This window comes from Ammospiza caudacuta, chromosome 3, assembly GCF_027887145.1.
Source record: "Ammospiza caudacuta isolate bAmmCau1 chromosome 3, bAmmCau1.pri, whole genome shotgun sequence".
NCBI classification, from domain to species: domain Eukaryota; kingdom Metazoa; phylum Chordata; class Aves; order Passeriformes; family Passerellidae; genus Ammospiza; species Ammospiza caudacuta.
The window spans coordinates 60220926-60244283 of NC_080595.1; the positions used below are offsets into that span (position 1 = coordinate 60220926).

At 41.6% G+C, this 23358-nt stretch overlaps 2 protein-coding genes across 3 annotated transcripts in view; one reads left to right on the forward strand and one right to left on the reverse strand.

The window, feature by feature from the left end:
- The window catches only part of LRP11 (LDL receptor related protein 11), a 65361-nt gene extending 50384 nt beyond the window's left edge, over window positions 1-14977 (forward strand). Inside the window, exons 3-8 of the mRNA XM_058801489.1 lie at window positions 2076-2239; window positions 4718-4859; window positions 6913-7038; window positions 7757-7966; window positions 13085-13186; window positions 13455-14977. Coding sequence (XP_058657472.1) covers window positions 2076-2239; window positions 4718-4859; window positions 6913-7038; window positions 7757-7966; window positions 13085-13186; window positions 13455-13609 — 899 coding nt within the window. The 3' untranslated portion in view covers window positions 13610-14977. The remainder of the gene's footprint in view (window positions 1-2075; window positions 2240-4717; window positions 4860-6912; window positions 7039-7756; window positions 7967-13084; window positions 13187-13454) is intronic.
- Window positions 14978-20688: 5711 nt separating this feature from the next.
- Window positions 20689-23358, reverse strand: part of PCMT1 (protein-L-isoaspartate (D-aspartate) O-methyltransferase) — a 36214-nt gene continuing 33544 nt past the window's right edge. For both annotated transcript variants that reach the window (XM_058800774.1, XM_058800775.1), the window contains exon 8: window positions 20689-22847. In XM_058800774.1, the coding sequence (XP_058656757.1) occupies window positions 22835-22847 (13 nt within the window). In that variant the 3' untranslated portion in view covers window positions 20689-22834. The remainder of the gene's footprint in view (window positions 22848-23358) is intronic.

The window sequence follows — 23358 nt, forward strand, 5'->3', positions numbered from 1 at the left end:
AAAAAGTGTTTCACCCCTTTTTCTAGAAAGCAGCCAGCTCCAGCATCTCAGAGGGTTGACCTGGTATTTCAGTTCCATACTGCTTATTTACATTCAACTTACATGCAAGTTGAAAGCAGAAGTAAGGAGATGATTTTTCTGCTGCCTTGTGGCTGATAGTGTTTTATTCCCATGAGTGGTGGTTGCAAGTGCCTCCTTGGAGTATGCCTCCAGTGAGTTTGTCTCCTTGGTTTTTTATGCTGCCTTCTTATTCCCCAGATTTGGAGGTGTGTCACTAAGGATCATGTATTCCATTGCTTAAAACTTTGCAGTGGCAAAAGAATCTTCAGCTCAATAGGCTGTCTCCTCCCATGCCAAATGTCTCTATCAGGCCAAATTTTCCTTTCTGCCGTTGATTTACCTTTATGAAGATGATGGAGGTTACAAGCCAAGGGTGGTGCCTCCATCCTTTGGGACCAGAGGTTTGTGTGGTCCCTCACTCATCTTTAACAGAGGGCATGAACTTCTGTGACTGACTCAATGCAACTCATGCTGCTGGAGTATAAAGTTAGTGCAGGAAGAGAGTATCCTTATTGCTTAGGGGAAGTGGGGCTTGTCTCTGCCCCTACAGGGCATTGACCAAGTCATTTAAACCAGACAAGTGACATGAAACCCCTTTCCAAGGTAGAAGCAGGGGACTGGGCTGTGCTGTTTGTGCCAGTTTCTTTTCCACAGTTATTTGTAAACTAAGTAACTGTGTGAAGACTGTACGTAACTCATTTATATCAAATAAAAGTTGCCCTGGCACCATAATGATGGTTTTTTTGGGGTTTATTTTGAGGTTTTATTAACAATGAGTTTTGGGGGTTTTTTTGCACCTGGATGGTTTTTTTATAACAAAGTTCATTTTGAGAGGTGAGTGTATACAAATTAGACAAAGCTGCCTTTGTCATTGGATGAGTAAGAAGTGTTTCATACTTTCTGTTATTATAGAAAGTAGTTATTGTATGTTTTCCTAACTTTAGACATTTACCTTGAAATTTTCTATGTCTGACCTACTGGTGAAAAAACTAAGAAATAAGAATTTTGCTGTTTAGTCAGAGATAAACAGTTGTCCCACTGCTCCCATGAGCTCCAAGGTTTCAAGCATATTCTGTTGAAGAGCACGTGCAAGGAAGATTCCCCACAGTGATGGGAAAGCACCTTTCCTTGTGCAGCTCTGCCCACATGGAGTGCAGTTACAACCTTGATTTCAGTAACTGCTCTTCTGAGCATAACATCAGTGTCCTTTACAGGGTATTCTTTGCAGAGGTTGAAGAGCAGAGGACACCCTGGCACTTCAGGGTACCCAGAGAAGGAATGACACTTGAGTAGGGAACTGTAGAAAGATACAATCTTTGGGTTCGACTTTGTTAGTCTAACCCAAAATCTTGTGGTCTGATTGGCAAAAGTACTTAGTTCTCACAGTTTTAATCAATAAAGATTGTACTTTGAATATAGCAAAACAGAATAAATAAATACTCTGACAATCCTAAATATTCTGAAAATCGAGCTTGTGGTGTCTTAAATGAGGCACTTAAAATTGGTGGTGTCTGATGAATTTTAATCATCATGTGCAGTGCTTCATCAGGGTGCCCCCTTATGCTAAATCAGTCTTTCATTCCTATAATGATGTATTATAAATAGGGACTAGAAGCCTATTGAATTAAGCAGAGTGCAATAAAAGGTATAAAAAAGGTGCTGTAACTGCCATCTGTATGTAAGTCATATTTAAACCTATTTTCCTTAGTTCAGATTAAAAAAGTATATACTGATGCTAATAATCCTGTTTGTTGTATTTCTGAAACATCCAGGTACCTAGAGAGGTTTTCTATGCCATATGCTTATGATGTCAATTCCTGAAGACATCATAGGAAATTAACTAAAATAGAAGCAGATATTACTTTGCTCAACAAAATGTGCACTAACGAACATGTTCCTCTTTCAGGAAGTTGCACAGAGGTGAAACAATACCTTAACCAAGAAAGAACGGTGCTTTATATAAATAATACTCAGCCTCCCCTCATAAATTACTGATCTTCTCTTTTTTGCTGAAGAAGAAGAATTTGATGAGCCCCCACAGTGTCAGGCTGGCCAGGACATTGTGCTGCAGTCACCTGTGGACTGGGTGCTTTTGGATGGCCGGGAGAGCTCCGATGACCATGGAATTGTGCACTACGAGTGGACGCTGCTGCAGGGCGACTCAGCAGTTGAAATGCAGGTACATCTGCAGCCCCCCTTGTGGCCACTTTCTTCCAGATTGGTGTGTTCAAGTTTTAAATGTACAGCTAAAAGTATTAAATATATTGGAATCTGTCTGCCAGGCACCAAAATTAGGATATCTTTACTACCTGAACATTTATTTCGCAGAAATGTAGAGCAGCCCAGGTTGGAAGGGACCTCAAAAGATCATCTGGTCCAACTGTTTGTGGGACAAGGAGCCTCAATGAGATTATTTTATCTGTCCAATCCCATCCTGAAGACCTCCAGTGAGGGAGACTACACTGTGTCCCTGGGTAGTTCCAGTGATTATTTCTAGTGGCTTACGCAGTTAATCCCTTTCCTGGATGGCATGGGACAGCCAGCAGCAAACAAGTAGATAATAATATTCCACTGGATTTGAGCTCTGCTATATTTGTGCTTGCTGCACTTCAGCTTCTGTCACCCCAGTCAGAGACCCCTCAGTAATTCAGTTACTAAAAATAATAAGGGATTTTCACCAACAGTCTGCTGTCTGTGCTTATGGAGAAGCTACAAAGAAGCATGATGAAAACCTTATGAAATATTTTATCCATACATTTTCTACTGCACTTGGATTTCAAATTACCCATGAAGAGAGCAGTTCTTCAGTTTAGTCTTTTTTGTGAGTGCTGTAGGATCAGCAGAAAAAGAAAGAATAAATGTTTCAAGTCCACAGACTCTACTCATAGTCTCTTCACAGCCCACAACATCCAGGACACGCTGGGAACTCCACCTAGAGCAGGAAGGATATGTAGAGGTGAGAGAGTGTGAAGCAAAATGAAACTTTAAGACTAGTTGCTAGATATCATCTTTATTATCAAAAACTTGTTTATTGGACCCATTGCAGCGTTATTTTCTTTAAAGAGCAATTAAATACTTTTAAAACTAATCTGTGATATAGTGACATAGAGTAAAACAAAAATTAGAATTTAATAAAAACATTTAAAGTTTATATTTTTAATATTACTCAAAGTGACTTTATAAAATACAGACAAGTCATATATCCATTCAAAGCTGTAAAATTCACATTAACCTTGGTGGCTTTTTTGTATTTGTTAACAGAAAATGAATTTGACACACATTTATGCTTAAATAAATACTTTTCCATTGTGTTCAAATGAGCAGGGATTTCTCCTACAGATATGTACCCTAGTGATTAACCATGATAATTTAAATTTTAGACTTGAATTAATAGCTGTGATTTTTTTTCATGCATTCTTCAGTTGATGTCTTTAGTGCTTTGGTTACTGCCCTGAAGTTACTGGATTTTGTGTCATTTATTCTTTGAGAATAATGTATGAATCCATAGCTACAAGGGAGATGGGAGTGTGTTTAAGTAAGATAAAAGGCAGCTGTTGATTGCTTTTATGTAGCAAAGAATAAATAGAAGGCAGAAGAGGAGAAAGGACTGCTATAAAGAGATCGTATCATATTGTAGAAGGAAGCCTTTTTTTTTTTCTCATGTTGTGACTGATTATTGCTTTTTTAGGTAATTTGCTTCTCTGATTGCTACCCCTACTCTGTAGCTGCACAGCTCCTGGACACTTGGGGACCGTAATGGGTTGGGTTTGGTTGTTTTTTTTTTTATGCTGATTATCTATTTTGAGCCAAAGTTTCTGTGTAAGCAGATACAGGCCAGCATTCTTCAAGGCAGCATGAGAATAAAAAAGAAAGCACAGAGGCCACCAGGAGGAGTGGAGGACTTCTTATTCAGAAGTCGGTGGCATTTCTGTCTCTGCACTGGGAAGAGACTTGGGCTCCGTGGCTCATGAGTTTTAAATACCACATTTGCTCTCCAAACAGTCACAGTGAACAACAGCAGGTGGTTTTTAGAGCATAATAATTTCTTTAATGCATTAAAGAATGGAACTGTAAGGGGTCATACACTCCATCAGGAGGTACTCAACAGTCTGATCAGAACTGAGTGCATTCATGTAAATAGAAAAGGAAAGAAATTTCAGGTAGGAAATTTCCTCATTGAGAGGAAAAAATGTGTTTATCAATGCACATTTGGAAGGTCTATATAATAGAAGGTCTAGGACTCTGGCCATATTAATCAAAAATTCTTGTTCTCTTTCAGGCAAGAAAATTTATTTCTGTGGATCCAGGTTATATTGTCTACAGACTAACTTGATAAAGAGCAAAAGGCCAATATTTTAATGTCTATCCTCTAAAATTACATTTCTAATTACTCAAAAAATGATTTAAATGTACGTGACCATTTGTTCTCCATTTGTGTGTTGAGATTCACTGCTCCAGGTAACTGAGTAGATCATGACAACATAAACTGAACATTGTGGGTTTTTTTACAAATGGATGCAAAAAAAAAAAGAAATAGATGAAATGTTACATGCTGAAATACATGCTTGAATAGGCTGACTAGACTGCAGGAAGTATTTAATCTTATTCCTGGAAGGTCATGGGTGGATCCATTGTGCCAATATGGTTTTTTACTCAGGTGCCACAGCCAGGAACACTGAAACTGTCCCACATTCAGGAAGGAGGGTACATTTTCCAGCTAACCGTGACAGACACTGCAGGTCAGCGGAGCTCTGACAACGTCTCTGTGACCATCCTGCCCATGGTTCATTCTGCGGCAGGTGAGAAAATGGCTGGGGCTGTTTCCTCCTCTGTGACACCCAGGGTATGGTACTCAGAGCAGAGCAAGTGTCTTGTAAAGGTAAAAATGTTATTCTCCATTTTCAGTGTTTTATTTGCCCTTGCTCATTACATAATGACATCTCTTTCAGCTTTGAATCTCTCTTTCAAAGTGAGGAAACAAGCAAGCATCACTTGCCTGTTAGAGCAATAATACTTTCAGGTGCTGAGTATTTATCCCTCTACTGCTAATAAGCATTCAGGATTGGAAGAGTGAAATATTGACACAGGCATCATGTGCATTGTAACAGTCAGATGGTTTTGGCATCGTGACAGGGCTTGTGCTATAGGGAAGACCCAGTTGAAATTACTTAATAGTATGTTTGAGGCAGACTAAGAATAGCAATAACCTCCATATGTAGTCTGAAAGTTGATATGGTTTTTTGTTTTAATGCATTTAAGTTTTTCTTTCTGATGGTTGTTATTGAAGCCTTAGGCTACTGGGGAAGCTGAAACTGGAACTGACCCATCATTTCTGAACTCTGAGCTTCAGAAACATGTGAAAAGCATAAAAGGTAGAAAGTAAGTTATATTTCAGTGGCTGTCAGTCCTGCTCTTAAATGTAATAACTTCTAATTACATTGTAATTAATAAGTTGCTAGTGCAGATCTGCTGCTCTGGCACAAAGTTAAATAGCATTATCGCCATGTTTAGCAGAACCAGTGAAAATCTTGCTCTGCCTCAGCACAATATCTCTATGTGAGAGGGTAATCCCTGTGGCAATAAGCTGTTATTAAGAAAAAATCTGCTTAATAATGCCTGTGTTCCAGTAATGGATGATAGAGTTGTGTTCATTAATATTTAATTCAGCTAAAGCAGCCAGAGAGGTTTGCTGCTTTGTTTATTTGCTGCTGTGGGTATCTGGGGTATCTTTTGTATGGACCACATAGGGGATTTGCTGTCTTCTTTATTTTTCTAATTCCCCAGCTACATTAGCAATTCAAGTGCTACTGCTGTAGCCAGACCAGTTCTTGATGCCTTAATACCTGCAAGATCAGTGCTATTACTAGTGCTGAAGTTCAGGAGATGCATTTTCAGATTTTAGGGGTTTTAAACAGTTGTCTGCATTCCTGGCATCGTTCCCTTAGCCTGGTGCATGGTTTGGTACACAGCAGGATAACAACCAAAGGCTGTGCTCCCTTATGCAAATTGATTTGCTCTTACAACACTAATCAAGCACTGAACTTGATAGTGCTTTACAAAGTGATGAACTGCGCTGCTTTTGGAAAGACAAGCACAGATGTAAACAATTGATAGTTACAGAATCAGAATGGGTTTCAGGAAAGCTTTGAGTACGCAAAATGGGACATCCAGGGATGGATGTATTGTCCATTTCCAGGGGAATCTAAATGTTAAAGCAGGCAGCAGTCAGTTCTTTCTGGTGAAAGTAATTTGTGAGAATGTGACCTAGTCCTATTTTGGTCTGTGCTGTATTGAAGTCACTGGATGCTGATGTCAATAAATGATGAGCATTCTTTGAGTATTTTAATTACGTTGCAAAAAATATGCCATAAGATCCCATATGGCCCAAATGTGTGCATATAAAGCAATGTATTGGTGTTGAATGGATATGTAGTAGGAATTATGTGTTGGAGGGATGCAGTTACAGCCGCAGAGATTTCATTTATTCATTTTCAGGACTGGTTCTGCATCCTTTAAGCCTAGGAAGATCTCCTTTCAGCTTAGGCCAGCAGAATTCAAAGCACTGTAAGGGTGCTGCACAAGGTGTAAGGTGCAACAGGCTCCAGGTTGAGTATTCCTGTAACTAACAGATTACCAGGCTAGTGATGAAGGTGCCAGGAACAGCTATTGCCTGTATTTGCTTCTGAGTCAATACGATGTCACACAGCTGAGTCTGGACTTTGTGCCTTGTTCATGGTGCTTCTTGATATAGCGTGGTTTTGCTTTTTCCTCCATGCTGCAGAGTTTAGTCACTGACTCAGTATTTACTCCTTGGATTTCTCTTTTGGTAATTTGGGAATTGTTTCTCAACAGCCTGTGTTGGGGTTTGCTCTCGCTACCAGTTCATCTGTGATGATGGCTGCTGCATTGACATCACGTTTGCGTGCGATGGTGTGAGGCAGTGTCCTGATGGATCAGACGAGACTTTCTGCCAGAACCGTAAGTGTGCCAGGCCACAGTGGCACAGCAGACTGTGAGAGTAACCACAGCCTCAGTGACCAAAGGGGAACTGCCACTTCTGGGGCCTCTCTCCCTGTGAGCAAGCAGTTTGCTCCCAGTCTTTCATTGGAATTAGCACATGGGAAGCTTTAATATTTGCATACTCAGGTGCTCAGAAATTTTATTCAAAGCATATTAAAACTGTCAAAGGTCCCTAAGTGACAGGTTTTGTGTTCATCAGTTAAAAGATCGGCTTTGCACTTGTGTGATGATTCTGGAGACAAGAACTGTGGTCTCTGTGTGAAAAGGTGTCTCAGAGGTACCCTTCACTGTGCTGTTCGACACCTTGCAAGAATCTGAAAAACACTGTGGACACACATGGGAACCAATTGATTCACCATCATGCTGTTTGCTTTTGTTAGTCATCCAGGCTCAGCTAAGTGAGCCAAACCCACCAGAGGGTGAATGGGCACAATGGCTAACCACTCTTTCATAGTATTTTAGTTGCTGGATTTCACTGTAGGGGTCGTGAGTGTACTCTTGCAAGCGAGTGTTAGGTATCTGTGACTCACATTTCATCATATCTGTGAACCTGAGGAAGTTGTTCACTCTGCCTCAAGGCCCATCTTGGACAGTCTTCCTTAAGAACACTTCCATTCCCTTGTTGTACAAACGTTTTTTTTGTATATTGTACAAAAATTTTTGTTTCTGTTAACAGTAAGCTCGGGTCGGAAGACGGTGACACATGCAGCTCTTGGCGCTACCCAGCAAAGGACTGCAGGACTGACTGAAAACACAGAGGAAAACTCTGCAGTGAACACCCTGAAAGCCACTGCCAGAAATCAACCACTTCTCTCAGTGGATGCAGACATGTCTAACCAATCGCTTTCTCAGGGACCAAAGAAACAAATCAGTGGATTTGTGCCCGGTAAGAATTGAATCTGTTTCAATAAACCCTCCTCCTTAAAGAAAGGAAGTGTCTTGCACCTTAAATTTAATTTGTCTTTTGGTGTCTAGCTAAAAGGAAAAAAAAATCAAATATAAATAAATAAAAAAGAAACCTGTAATAATGAAGTTCTAAGTAGGTTTTGATTTATTATTGTTAAGTTTGTTTTATACTAGGTGCAAAAAGAAAGTTGAAATGTAGGAATGCTAGAGAAATAATACAAAATAAGTCTAAGGAACAAAATGTGCAGTGAACTAAACAAATATTCTGCCACAGGTTCAGCTGTGTAGGCTGATGTATTCTCTAGGGGAGTACTTCAGGAGCACATAATAAAGTACTGTTCAGCTTTGGTGGGAGTAATTGCTTTTCGCCTGGTGCTAAGTATTATTTCTCCCTCTCTTTTTTTTTTTTTTTTTTTTTCCCTGAACTAATATCTTTACTATTTATGGGCTTTTTTGTTTCTAAACTCTGTCTCCAGGGCAGGATCAGTCTTTCATCATTGTAGAAAATTCTCAGGCTTTGGTAACAAGCTACCTGAGGTGCACGTGTACAGGTCCTCAGTATTGTTCTGCACAATGGCTGCAAGCCTGTAGTGAGTCACTGTGTGATGTTACAGGCACAGCCCCAGCCCCGGCCTTGGTAAACCTTCAGAAGCTGCAATGAAATTGATGTGTCTTTTAAGGTTCATGCTGATGAATTAAAAGTATCTGAAATGGCAATTATATGAAAGCAAAACTGTGTGCACAGAGCCTCGAATCTATACAAACCCCCACTTTTATTTCTTTATAGTTTAGAGTGATTCATGTGCCCCAAGACACAGCTTTGTTTTCCAGCTGCAACAGAGCAGTGCTCAGTGCCCTCTGCTGTCGGCTCTGGAAAAGGGCACTGCCCTGGCTGGCACCTGGGTGTTCCCTTCAGGGTACTTGTACTTCATCTGTGGAGTGCAGGAGGAGTGAAAACTCCACAAAGGGAACACTCTGTGAACACTCGGCAAAGGAAGTGAAAACAATGCTGTCAAGAATTTGATGGCCTCAGTGAATTTGTGGGGTGGGGACTGACAGCAAAATCCTGTCCCAAATGTTTTCCCCTTTTCTGGCAATATAGATGACCTCTAGATGACTCCTCACTGCTGACTAAAATTCTGAAGTCTGCTTCAAACCCTTCTCACTCACATAGTCTTGAGTGACACCTGATATGGGGCCACCCTAACTGAACATCAAACTTCCAAAGGGATTTGCAGGCTCCAGTGGGAAGTCAGCTGCTAAGTAGGTCTCAAAAATCATTTGGCTTGTGAATCCAGGCATAAAACCAGAACTGAGGTCACCGCCTTCAGCAATTGATAATCAAGGGAAGTACAATGCAGAAGCATTTTTGCATAATCATTTTCTATGTTTACCCATTGCACAGTAATTTGCTTGCACCAGTTTTGCTCTAAAGGTAGCCTTTTGCACAGCAGTACACAAGCAAAGAAGAAGATGCTTAGTAAATAAAGAAGTGTGATGGAGCTTCAGTGATTAGTGTACAACCAGTACCTGTTGTAATCCTCTAATTTTCAACAAGCAAGATTTCAAGCTGTTTTAATTCTTGTGGGTTTAATTTTTTTTTTGACAGGGCTCAGTCAAAATTTAATATTAGATTCTTAATTATTTCCCTGTGTAATAAAAGGATCCAGTCTTTACTGACCAGGAGCCCAATACTTCTAACCACAAAAAGCATCAAACAGCTCAGGGAGGTTTAAAATCGTCTACGGATCAATTCCAGTTAGGGTGCATGGGGTGAGACATGAAGAGGTGCTAGATGGGTCTGAAAGGCAGAAACTGCCAAAAACTGCTCTGCCAAACCCTGCTCTGAGCTGCTGTATTCTCCTGCAGACACTGAAACTTCATAGAGTCCCATGCTGTGCATTAATGATTCACAGAGGTCCAGAGAGGCTCAAGTCCTGCCCCACTGGGAAGCACCACAGCCTTTATGAAGTTGGAAAGACAGGCATCTAACCTATTCCTTAAAATCCACCCAGATCCATTAATTAGACTTCCCTCCCCCACTGCCATCTCAGGGAGGTTACAGACCAAATCTAATAATTATGTGATACAAAAATGAGAGGCACAGAAATACTGGAGCAGCTCCATAAAGCTCATCTGGAAATGTGTCCAGGAGGGCAGTAATGCGAGATGCATTTTTGAGAAGAGGTAAGCAATGCTTAGCAGAAATCATACCAGCAGCCTCAAAAGTTCAGCAATTCCACTGGCAGAAATCCAAATCCTGTTCTGGGAGGGATTGTCTCCTGCTGCTGGTGCCAAGGTAGAACCTCTGCCTCTGAATCACTGTAAAGGTCTTTGTTGCACTGAGGCAATCATGTTCCTGTTGGCCTGGAGCTGACATTGCAAACATCCTGGCTTCTTAGACACTATTTTACATAAATTTTGAAAATAAGCTTTAGTGGTTTTAATGTCACTGTGGTGAAAAGCTGTCTACTTAAGATACATATATGAGGATATGGCTTTACAGGTTCTGGCTTTTCACTTGCAAGTGCTCCATTCGGGGCCACATTTTTCTTAATTCTCAGCTGACAGTTTCAGATCATCATGGAAATAGAATCCATGGAAAGGAAAACGTGATGCTCTTAAATTAGGTGACTGCAGGCAAAGTGAAGGTTTTACCTACTAGAGACAGCAAATTTATCTTTTGTCCTTTTCTCCAAAGGAGCTGGACTAAGTTGTAATGTTTTGGACTGTGAGATAGTTCCTGGTAGCAGATATAGGAGCTTTCTACTTATGAGGGTGATACTTAAGGGAAATTCCTTCTAGAACCCATTTTCTTTTAATAGATTGTCTGTTCCAAATTTCTTTTAACCTTCCTTACAGTGGCCCTTCATGCTTAACTCTGACTTGATTCAAGCTTTTTAAGGATTTACACTGAAGTGTGAAAATATGCTAGTCCAAGTTAAGGACTGTTTAAAACTTCTGCCTGACCTAACAGGGGATCTATTCAAAGTAAAGTGAAAAAAACCCACAACCAACCAATACAAAACCCAAAAATCATTGGTTGTTTACAATGGATAAACCTTTTTTTGCACTCCTGCCTTTTCAGTGGGATTCCTCTACAGCAGGGCAAGTCCAGGGGAACACCAAGTCTGACTTTGGGATAACCCCCTCAGGCACTCAGGGCACTGAGTCTTCTGCAACAGACCCATGGTCTACTTTTGCCCAAGCTGAAAGGCCAAACATTTTCTTTCATAAGTCCAGAGTGGATGGAGGAAAAGGCATTTGACATCAATGAAAGAGTCTTTTCTCTCTCTGCAGTCATGTTTCCATGGCAGTAAAGTTACCCAGACTGCATCTCCTGCAAAGGCCAGCGCAGCATTTCTGCATGGCTGCCTCCAAATAGCCCCAGTGTCCTTCTCCAGGGGAGTTCTCAAGCCTAGCTGCATATTCTGGCAGTCCTGATCTTGCAGATGAATATAGAAAACATTCAGTAGCAGCACAGCACTCTGGAGTGAGCAGGGGGCTGGTTTCTTAGCAGCAGTGGCCAGTAGCAAACACAGTCGTGCGGATGGGTTGAATCCGTGAGCAGCCTGAAGATTTTGCACTCCCCAGCACAGCCAAGCCAAGTGTATAAATCACCATAACAGCTTTGCATTCCCCTGGCACAGGGCCTCTGTCTGTCCCAGGCTGCCCGTGCAGTGCTGTTTGAGGCTGGCATTACAACATTTGACTGAGTGCCCAAGCCTTAGTCATGTTTTTACTGCAGAGGCACCCACAGCAGTAGCCGTAGCCTAGCTCTGTAATTTAGGGTAATTGGAAAGGGCTGTAAGTGGCAATTTCCTCAGAGTAGACTAGAAAATCAAGAGGAAGTGAAAACCACATTAAAGCCTTGTAAAATGCTTTATGCCAGGCTCCTAAACTTCTTTGGGGAAATTGCTCTTTGTGTTCTAGAGATAACAGATAACATATTGAGCAGCATTGATAGTCTCTCCAGTCATGTAAGAACAGCCACAAGGCCTAGCAAAACAGCACAAGTCCTGCACGCTTTATTGAAAGGATTCAATTCTTCTACCCTTCCAAAAATTTCCCACTAAACTTTTCTCCTTATTTGCCAAATTTCTTTACAAGCAGTTGACTTAAATATTCCCTTTATTTAAATGGCAGGGAAACAATTTTCTAAAACAGGCATTTAGATGCAGGCTGGAGCAGCTCTTAAAAAGAGCTGATGTCTTCTGGGTATTTCCAAAATAAAGACAAATACTCATTTAGTTTAATTCAGGAAAAACAGCTGCTGGTTTTGGTGTCAGTTAACACTCAGGTGGTCCTGTGCATCTCTGACACCATTTGGGTATTTTAAGGCCAGTACATTCACTGTTAGGATTTTTCCAAGCCCACTTCACATGCCAGGACAACATCAGGAGCCCAGCAAGGAGAGGGCCGTGGCTTTTTCTGCAGCATTCCCTGTGGATCAAGTCAGTGTTTATGCACCCCAGCCAAAATAGCAGGGCAGTAAAGCCACAGCCTGGGAGGCTGCCTTCTGCCTTGGAGTGGGAGCATTAGCATGGACTTTCCTGACAGTACCAATGAACCAATTTAGGCTTTAATTAGCAGTCATGTGCATCTGCTGCTGCCACTGCCAGGGACACCTTCTGCAGCTCTTCAGAGCTGGTGCTGGTGGGTGGGACTTACACACAGTGCATGTTCCTAGCTAATTGACTTGAACACTTCCTTAGCACCCACCACTACATGTAATTGCAATTACAACATTTCACATCCATATTCTACAGATTTTGCAGCATAGTGTGTTTCTGCTAGCTCTGTAACAGTTCTCAAGGCTGCCAGCAAATGTATCACAGCACAGTCAAAGTGTCCTTGCTTTTAGTTGAGATGCACTGTGGTTTGGGATGTAAAATTGAATTTAAATTTTAGCTTCAGTTTCACATTATTTCAAAAATTCAAGTCATACAGTTGAAGTCAGAAGTTCTCAAACTGTTCTTTTGTTTGTTTTTTTCCCATAAGTTTAAGCACTTCACATTATTTAATACTAGTATCCTGTGGATAAGATTTCCTAGTTGCTGAACTGCAGTATTTCTTTATCTTGCTTGATTTTGTGCAGATAACAGTTCCTCAGGGAAAAGAACAGATGATAAAAATGGGGATGGCATAATGATGCCAAAGAGAGATCAGCTTGGAGGCGGTCGCCCAGTCCCAGAAACAGGTAAGACCAACCCTGTGAATTAATTTTGAATTACATCAGTTTTTCAGTCAGGTGGTATAGATACAGATAAAGTGGTCAAGAATTGAATAATGTACTTACATATTCTGAACTGTCCCTAACATGATCTTGCAGTTTAGTTTCATAGTATGTTCCAATCACTAACATCTAAGTGGTAGACTAGCTGCATTTTTAAAGAAAAATTTCAGGTTTTCTCTACCAGTGTCTCACTGTGTTAAATAAAATGTGATTTCTCTTGACCTCATTGTAGGTGCTGTGTTACCCTTAGCCTTAGGCTTGGCAATCACTGCTTTGCTGCTGCTTATGGTTGCTTGCAGACTGCGCTTAGTGAAACAGAAGCTCAAAAAAGCCCGACCCATTACATCTGAAGAGTCCGATTACCTCATCAATGGGATGTATCTCTAAAACCTGGATTTGGGTCAGTTGTTCTCTCCCCTTTCTCCTGTGTCCATGAATCTCTGCCTCTATAAAAGGACCAAAATCCTTAGTTTATTTTCAAGTGTAGAAGAAGCCTATGAGATGAAGAACATACTCTTCCCCTTTGGTGATAATATAAAAAGCGGGTAGATGATGTTGCTCAGAAAATAAGAAACATTCAGGCTCTGGAGAGTAGCTCTAGTTGATTGATGTGCAGAAGACATTGAAAGGTGGGGAGACCCCAAACTGGATGTGGGGTGCCCATGCCCTCCCCACAGCAGATGGGGTCTCAGCCAGGGCTGAGTGCACCCCAGGGCCCGTGCACTGGGGCAGCCAAGGCTCCACAGCCCGGCTGTGTTGGCCAAGGAGTGGGGGGAAGCCTGTGCCATCCTGCTCTTCTCAGTGCTGCCACCACTGTGGGGACCCGGATGCTCCAGCCAGCCGGATCCTTCACCGTCCTGCAGAGACCAGTTGTGTTCTTTCCACCTGATGCACTGGGAGTATTTTCATTAAAGAATGTGTCTTGCTTTGTTAATTAAAAGCAGTGGCTATCCAGGCACCAGCTTTTGCAAAGAAAATTGGGATTTAAGGAAGAAAGCCTGTTATTTCCACTTGGTTTAAATCTCTGTGCTGCTAGCAGCCAGCCATGCTTGCTAAATGCTGAAATGAAAAAATGCAGCTCCTCAGTGGATGAGCTTGGACTTCCCAGTGCTCAACCGCAGTCGTGTACTGCGGCCTGAAGAAGCTGTGGGTGCCCCATCACTGGCAATGTTCAAGGCCAGGCTGGATGGAGCCCTGAGCAACCTGGTCTAGTGGAAGGTGTCCCTGCCCTGGCAGGGGGCTTGGAGCTAAATGATCTTTAAGGTCCTTTCAAACCCAAACCCCTCTGTGATTCCATGTACAATCCTAGAGCAATGTCTCTCCCTGGAGCTCAGGGCTTGTTCAGCCTTTTCCACATGCAGCCCACCACCCTCACACAGTGCGAGAACAGCACACAGCAGTTTCTACCCAAGATGATGGAATGTAGGATTCCTGCTGGTTATCCCATAGCTCCCTGCAAAGCTTGAAAGCTTCAGTGATCTGCCCTCACCCCAGAAAAATTCTCATAGAATTAGAGCAAGTAATTGATATGTGTGAGTGAACTGCAGATGTGTTACCAGTAAAATGTGTACAGTACATGTTATATATACATATATATACACACACACTGTGCTGTCTGTCTTGTTTGGCTGTCCCAAGGACGTCACATTCCTCATGGGTCTCAATAAAACCAGAGTCAAATGAGGCATGCATTGTTTTGTATGTTGTCTTTTGTACTTCAGTAACTTTGAGTCAGCAAGAATATTGCCATGGTATACAAATAGTTCCTCAAGTAATTTGTTCTTGATTACTTTATGTAAAATAGCTCTAATAAACCGATTCTATTCTTATATTTATTGCATTGTCTTTCGTTTCCATTGCCAGCTAAATTCTGTGCTACAAGACTGCATCATGAGACCAGACAGAATTTCTTTCTCCTTTCTGTGAAACAGCCTTACAAGGAGCTGGAATGTGTATGGTGGGGGAAGTTGTTGAGGTACTTGTTTCAGGGAGCCAGAGAAGGAAGGGCATCTGCCTGTGTGACCTGTCTCTCGAGCAGTGCTTGAGCTGAGCAGGACAGTGGTTGCAGAGCTGGCTGTGCCAGCCACTCAGGGAATCTGGTTGCCAGTGCTCCTTGCTCCTGCCACATGAGGCAAAGTCTGGTTGTTTGTAGTTCAGTGTTACAGCGGGGCCAGGAGAGCATCTGAGGATGCTGCCCTTTTCCGGTTTGGAGTACAGTCTCTCTTCCATCCCAGCCCCCAGAAGACATGGCAAATAGCACAAGACCCAAAAGGCCACATTTTAAATACAGCCTTCTAGGGAAGACTCACTGCCCATTTGGTTGGGGTCCTATTTTCCATTATAGAAATTTGCATTGGGTTTTAATTAAATACCTAAATGTCCTTCACCACCTTACCAAAGCAGAAGAAAAGTGGTCTTTTCTCCCTGTGCCCACCATGCTCCTATTACCAAAATCCATTACCCTGGCACACAGCCAGCAGCAGAACAAAAGGTTTGGTTTTGTTCTGCCGGGCAGGACAACAGCAAGATCTGGCACAAAGCACAAGCCAGCCAGTGCAGCCATGGTGCAAGAGGCTGCTCAGCTTTCCAGTCACTCTCCCCAACAGCAGGCTTTGTTTCTGTGCTGCTGCTAGTGAATAAACCTTCGTGGATTTTGCATATGACAGCTGAGAATGAACTCCTGCAAGCAGAAAGCAGCAGACAGCAAGCAAGGTACAGGAGTCTGGAGTCTGGCTGGTGCTGCCCTAGAGTGGCCAGTCTTCACTTTTTTTCTGGGACGGGAGATGGTGACAATTGCTGCCCTCCGGGCCTCCAGCTTAAGGCCTGTTACTTCCCAGGTGACAGCAAACTCCACGGCTGGAGTGAAATAAAATAGTTTTCACCATACCAGAGAGCCTGGGGGCATTGTCAGTTGGATGGTGAGCAAGACAAAGTTGGCAAAGTAACAGATTGGCTTGGCAGCTCCTGCAATTAAAACACACACTGGTCTCGATACCATGTGCTTGCATTTAATGGCTTTCATGCTATTTCATTTTAAGTAAGTCATACTGAACTATTGAGCTAGAGCACACCTGGGACTAGCAGAAAATACTGTCAACCTACTCAGGATGTTTTTCCCCTTCTCCCCAGGCAGCTCGCAGTCACTGCCTCCTGCTGACACCAATTCCGTAGCCCCTCCCCAGCCACTCCCAAGGTTGGGGCTCTCCCTCTGATGTCAAAGGAGTGCTCAGAGCAGGCAGTGCTTCCACTTCGTGGCTGCTTTACTAAAACTGCATTCGTGGCCTCTCATGCAGACCCCAGAGCTGGGGAGATTTACACAATCACAGAATATTCTGTGTCAAAAGGGACCTATGAGTGTTTATCCTGTAGAAGACGTGAGACACACTGTGTGAAAGTCGTCACTATTTGAAGTCTGTCAGATCTGTTTCTTCTGTCCTAAACACTGATGTTTGTCTATCCACATATCTGTGAATATGATTATTCCACCTATTCTTGTCAGTATCTTAGGTAAGTAGAGAATATTGACTACTCTGACTGCATAGCCCTGTGGAAGTTGCTCCTCTGTGTATTAGGAGAGGTCATTAAAATTTATTTTGTCAGTGTATTTTAATGCTGATCAAGATTCTTATTTCACTTAGACTAATTTTTTTAAACTGTTTTGCCCTTCAGACAGCTTAAGCATACAAATTACTTCAGAATAGCAAACAATACAAAACTTACCTAGCTTTGATCCATTTTTAGAAGTAAGGGGTTTTTTTCCATAATATGGGGTGCTTGCTGCCCACTTTTGCAGGGGATGCTAGCCTGAACATCTCGCTGTAATCATTCCATAGCACTAGGATAATAGCAGGGGCAGATCCAAGAGCACATTTGCAAAACAAAAAGGCTGAAATAGGTCAGTGTGATGCTCCATTTGCTTTTCAAATCCTAGATAAAGGATAAGAGTTTCAATCCCAAACTGCACAGAGCCAGCCAGAGGCATGAACCAATAGCAACACAAACACGCCACCCCAAAACAAAGGGAGAGCCTTTCTAGTAAGCCCTAACAGAATCCACAGTCATGCATCACTGAGGTCTGTGCTGGCTGTTTTCATGTGCATCAGGAATTGGGATTTTTCAGTTTCTAATGGCAAAAGCTAAAAGCCTATAGAAGATTCAGAGAGTGCTGATGGGCATAAAGACCAGACAGAGGCAATAAACACAGAGTAATTAATATGAAAAAGAGCCCATGACACAATTGGTCTCAGCTGAGTGACAGGGAAACATGCTGTAAACAAGGAATATTTAAAGGGGGAAAATTTGTGTATAAGTAACTCTGCTCTATATTTTTCAAATAATAGTTACTTAAAATAAATGAAAAAGTGAGCTGCACTCTGCACTGTAGTCTTGAAACACAAAGAGAAATCTAGAACAACTGGATCAGCACACTTCAGAAGCAAGTTTTTAAATACACCTGCTAAAATTTTAATTTTTGCAGTTATAAGACTCCTGGCTGACAGTTCTGAACCACTCATAAATCAGTGAAAAATGTATTTTGAGCAAGCTTGCAGAAACCAGACACGGCAGAAAGGTTCAGTGAACAACTGAGAGTTGCCACTTAATTGGCCAACAGAAATGTATAATCCTGTTCTAAAGAGGGCAGAGCAAGACATTTTAATATAGCTCTTAAAACTAGCAGGTCCTAATGCATTAAAGAGATGAATTTAAGATTTCTACATTCAAATGAAATGCCTGGACAACACAGATACAGAGAGAACAGGGAACTTGGAGGAGTGCAGGACTGTACAGCACTTGAAAGCAGGCAGCCTAGTGGAAGACTGGACCCATAGGGAAAGCATCCCTGAAGGCTAATTCCGTGCCCAAGAGATAACTGTCCTGAGACTGCCTCTATATCCAGAGGAGAGGAGCTTTTCTAGAGCTCTGATCAGAGCAGTAGCCTTGGCAGATGCTCTGAATCACCCATTTTCCTAACCAGAGGTGTTCAAGAGTGTCCTCCTAGTCCATAAGGCACCTGCAATAAAAGTTACTGATTTATCTGATGCCACTTCTACATTATAGCTGAAAAAGGATTTGGCAGAGCATAATAAACAAGACATGTGGCTTGTTAATAGTACAAACACATAAAATGCAAACATAAGCCCAACCATGGCTGAGAAAAGGACTTCAGCTTCTCAGAAGCATTAGGGAATGTTCTCAAGAGTGTCTACCAGGTGAGTTGCTCAGAAGCATATGATGAAAATGGCTGGACTAAAAGAAACCTTAGAGAATCAAAGTGAGATTTCAGAGTAACTCCAACAACAGTCTTTATGAAAATAGTCTCTTGTTGCTAAAAAAGTTTTGCTTCATTTCTCCTTCTGAAGCTTTCAGGCAATTCTCAATGGGCAGCTGGATCTCCTCCATACATATTTTAGCAATAGCTATGTCCACTCAATTCATAATTTAAAGAAATACAATTCTAGTTTCTGAGCACATCCTGCTGAGCATCTCATTAACACCCTGCCAAGAGCATGAGAGAACAACCGGATAAGCCTTTCATAGGAAAATTCAGAGTGAATCAGCTGCAGCATGAATTTGTGCTGTGTAAAAAACGACTACCTGGAACAGAAAGCAGCCCTGTTTGTCAAGGATGAAGTGTGGGAGGTAAATAGGCCAGGTAGAGGGAAGTTTACATCACCTCTGCCAACATAAGGCCAGGTTTTAGTCCATGCTTATTTCCTCAGACCGGGCTGAGGCATGGAACCCCAAACCTTGCCAGCTGGGGGGTCTGAGCACACAAGCGTGTGTTATTTACAGGAAAGGCAAAGGGGAGTTATAATACCTTAAGAGTGTCTGTGACTTACCACAACTGGTCTGCAGTTCACAACCTTTCACAGTTAAAATCAGATGGACAAAACTCAAATAGATTCAACAAAGGCAAAACGTATGAGCCCACAAAACTAACTTAAACCCCATGCTTGAAGCCATCTATTGTATACCACAGTACTTAAACTCTCACTTACTCTTCCTGATCTATGAAGTCTGAACATCCTGAAATGCAAAAGACCAATTTCAGACCTCATCATCTCCTGCGTCTCCCTGTGCCATCTGTGAGGCAACACTTCCCCTATTAATTTTTTTGTTTGGTTCTGCACAATGGGCATGTGTGACCTCACCATCTGCCTTTTTTCTGAACCAGGACCACCCCTCATTCACTTCAGCAGAATACCTCTTCCACATTGCTTGGGACAGGGATCAAGGTTCCATAAAGGTAACTATTAATCTTTTGAACTGCATCCTAGTATGTTTAAAATCAGCTGAATAGAACCAAAGTTACAAATCATGAGCATGGTTTGTGTTACTCATCTTTTGCATTGTGTCAAAGTTCAGAAGGAATTGTCTCATGTCTTCTTTCTCTGAACTGCATTTTAATCAAAAGCAGCAAAACCTTGGGCATATTAATGAGTAGAAGGAAGAAAACACTGCTACTGTAAGAATGGGTTAACACCCTTCTTCCTGGCAGAGAGTACTAGTTCAGAATTTTCGTCTGAGTATTTTACTTTACTTCTTTGTGCTGATGGGTTAATTACACAGTCTCTCCACACTCAAAAATCCTGGAGCTTGAATCCTGTCACAAAAACACTGCATATGTGGAAAGAACTGCTGCCAGCTGCAAGCTCCAGAGCCTACCACGCAGAGCCCCCCTGGCTCCAGGCATTATTGCCCATTTCAAACTCGATGACTACAAAACATTTCAGGAATCATCCAGGTGGCTTCATCAGCAGCGCTGGTGCACACATGCTGTGTGCTGGTTTCCCTCCAGAAAAAGTCATGTTGTGGGCTCTGTGGCCTCAAGCCAGCTGACCAGTCTGAACAGAAAAAGTACACAGGTCATTCCTGCTACATAAACAGAAAGCATCCCTACAGCACATCAAACTCCTCTGTGGAGAGCCCACAACTCCTGGTGGGTTTTCAAGACAGAGGTATTGGCTTTCTAAGTCTTCTACTGTCTGGATCCCAGACACAACCGGATAAGCAACTCAGAGTTCAATCCGTTCTCCCAAGCTGTTCTGACTTAGAGGTGACAGTAACAGCCCAGTGAAACATGACTGCACCTCTTATAAAGAGGGAAAGCTTTAATCCTTCCAAGTGGCAAATCACACTCTCCAAGGTGGCTGGATTCAGCTATGGATAGCAGACAGAACTGTGCACAGAGCCTGTTCACCAAAACACAGAGATGTGTGTTTCAGAAATTCCAAACAGACACCAAAAACCCCACTTACATTCCAGGTAGTATTAACAGGCTTTGTAAGTGATGCAATACATTAATTGACTGAAAATGGACACACAGTTCTGGTCAGTTAGCAAACCAGTATTTTTATACATGTTTTCTTTTGGATATGTAAAATCCTGTTCAAGGTTAAAAAACAACAAAACCAACCACAAAATCAGGCAGACACCTAGATACAGCTTCTTCTCAAATTGTTTTATTTGGCAAAGTAGCAATTCAGACAGTCCACACAGCATTTATTCAAACTCTTCAAGTCTTCTGCATTTCAACTTGTCCTTGTCTCCAAGTTTTTACTTCAGAACCATTGCTCCATCATGGAGGAGTTTCCATTTTCGACTCCTAAATGCTACTCCTGGATACTCCTTTCTGTCCGAGTACCTTGACTGTCATCAACCCCTTCAGTGGAGTGGGTGCACCATTCCCACCAGCCTTGGTCCCTGAAGCTTTACACCTCCTGAAGTGGTTCTCCCCCAGGAAGTTGTCGTAGGGTCTCAGCTTTAACACCACTTCCAAGTCAGGCTAGCTTATTACACTGTGTCCAGAGACAGGAATTTGGATACAGTTGAGCTCATATCTTTCATTTAACTGATTAAATTAGTGAGAAGATGTAAATAAAGCTGAACTCAAACTGAAAGATACAGCGACCAAAAGGTTGAACGTTAGCATGCATCAGTTATTTCACTTCAACACCAAGAACTAGAGTCACAGTTGATTGTGGATTAGTACAAATTTGTCAGACGCAAGTGGATTTTTCTGGATTGTATTTTCTAGAATATGTACTATATTAATTTCTTTATAAGATTAATCTTGTGCATGTGCTTCCAGGCTGCAGTCAAATCAGGAGGCGGTACATTAACTTCCAAACATCTAAATAAATTAAGTCCTATAGTATCTTTCACAGCAGAACAAAATGGGGCTGGCCTTTGTTCCTTTTACATATGCAGAGGCCTTTGAATTATAACCTTTATGCTTTCAGGGATTAATCCTATCACAAAATTATTGCTCTTCCACCATAGGAAGTTGTTTTAGGTTTTTTTTCCCAGAGATCACTGTAGGTTGTTTTATTCCATAATCCTTCCTATCATTAAAAAAATAAGGAGAATATGCTGTTTACTTTAATTCCGGGTTGCTCAAATATGAGCAAGATGACGGAAGACACCCTTTCCCCCTTTCCCAAAGCAGCCCACCTTACTGGGCTGCTTTGCAATTTGCTGTTGACATTTTACAGTACTAGAACACAAAAATTATGTCAGAAAAAAAGGTTTATAGTCTTCCAACAATTCTTCTATATGAAAACTGAACGAGAAGCATCTATGTGTACTTAAGAGTCCAGGATTCTTTCCGATGTGTTCCTTTTGCAGCAATTTAGAATTCACTTTCTAAAAAGCCAGAATTTTTCCTGGGTGCCCACAGTTATAAAAACAACAATGTTAATACAGCAAATGGCTTTACCAAAAGCAACTTTCTTTTAGAACCAAAGGGAGTTTTGGCATTTAATAAAGAACCTAGCAATCCATATATCAGATTACCTACCCATCCTAATCTTCCACACAAGCACAAAACTCCCCTTTTGCTTTTAACTTTATTTGGCAAAGCAGCATTGCATAAATTGTTCAGTGATTGGAACACACCTCACATTTATGGAGTTACCTCCATGTGTACCACACCAGCACTGAGCTATAAACCACAACAGAATTTCAAGATTACAATAATCAATTTTAGAAGGAAAGGGGAAACCATGTCTATTATGTCCAGCTTGAACAGCAATGTTTGATAAGAGCGGCCACCTACCTCTGAAATTTAATATATACAAATGCCTGGTTTTAAGGTAAAAAAGCAGCTGATTGTATCTACTACATGCTAATCTATGACACCATGTCAAAAGCTTAGAAAGGAAGTTCATCTCCTTTTAGTAGCATCTAGCAGACGTTGGAACACAGAAAACCTGGTATTACCTATGTAGTGTCGTAAGGTGCACAGAAGCAGTTTGACCAAGGGACACAGGAGCCAAGAGAAGTGAGTGTTCAAGTTCCCCCATCAAAATTAGAGTTCACAAGCTACAGGTCTTTATCTGCAGTTTTGCAGAAATTCACTTTGAACAGATGAAAGTGAAATAAAGGCATGTTGAATAAAACAATGCCCACATAAAACTTTCCACCATCTCTTTATCAGATTTGCCTTGAGCATCTAAAAAAATAAAACAAACACCACGCTGTTCCATGCTGATAACAACAGTATAACAAAGTCCAAAACAAGCTGCAATGCTGTTGGTTTTCAAAAAGCTTTTAGAACGGGAGATGAGCAGTCCACTGTAACACTATGTTTGGGTCAAGATGATGTAGCTTTTACAATTCATCCCTGTAGAAAGAAAACACATGCAGTTATGTTTCTTCTCCCCTTGGAAATGGTATTTGAGAAGTTTAGATATTGAATCAAGTTACATTTAAGTGCTCACGCACATCAGCAAAACTTTAGAAATCTCTTCAAGCATTTGAGAAAAAAACAAACACCAAAGGAAAGTCAACAGCAATCCCATATCACCTCATACTACTATGTGACTTATTGTGAAATATGGGTCCCTCTATTTTACATTTAATGGATCACTTGCTTTAAGGAAACCCCCCACATTGCACAGCTACCTGCCATCCGTATTCTGCTGGCTACACACTGGCAAGCAACTGAGCCAACTTACTAGACAGAGTATTGGCAAAAACCACCCTCTGTAGCTGCCAAAAAGGCAAGTTTAGCTTCAGCTGCAGTCTCTCAAGAAAGTGGGAACACAGTCTTGCATCCCTATGATGTAGTTTTTAGCGCTTAGTTTATTTATTTCTCAGAGGAACTCGATTAGCTCCTGAAGGATCTACGATAA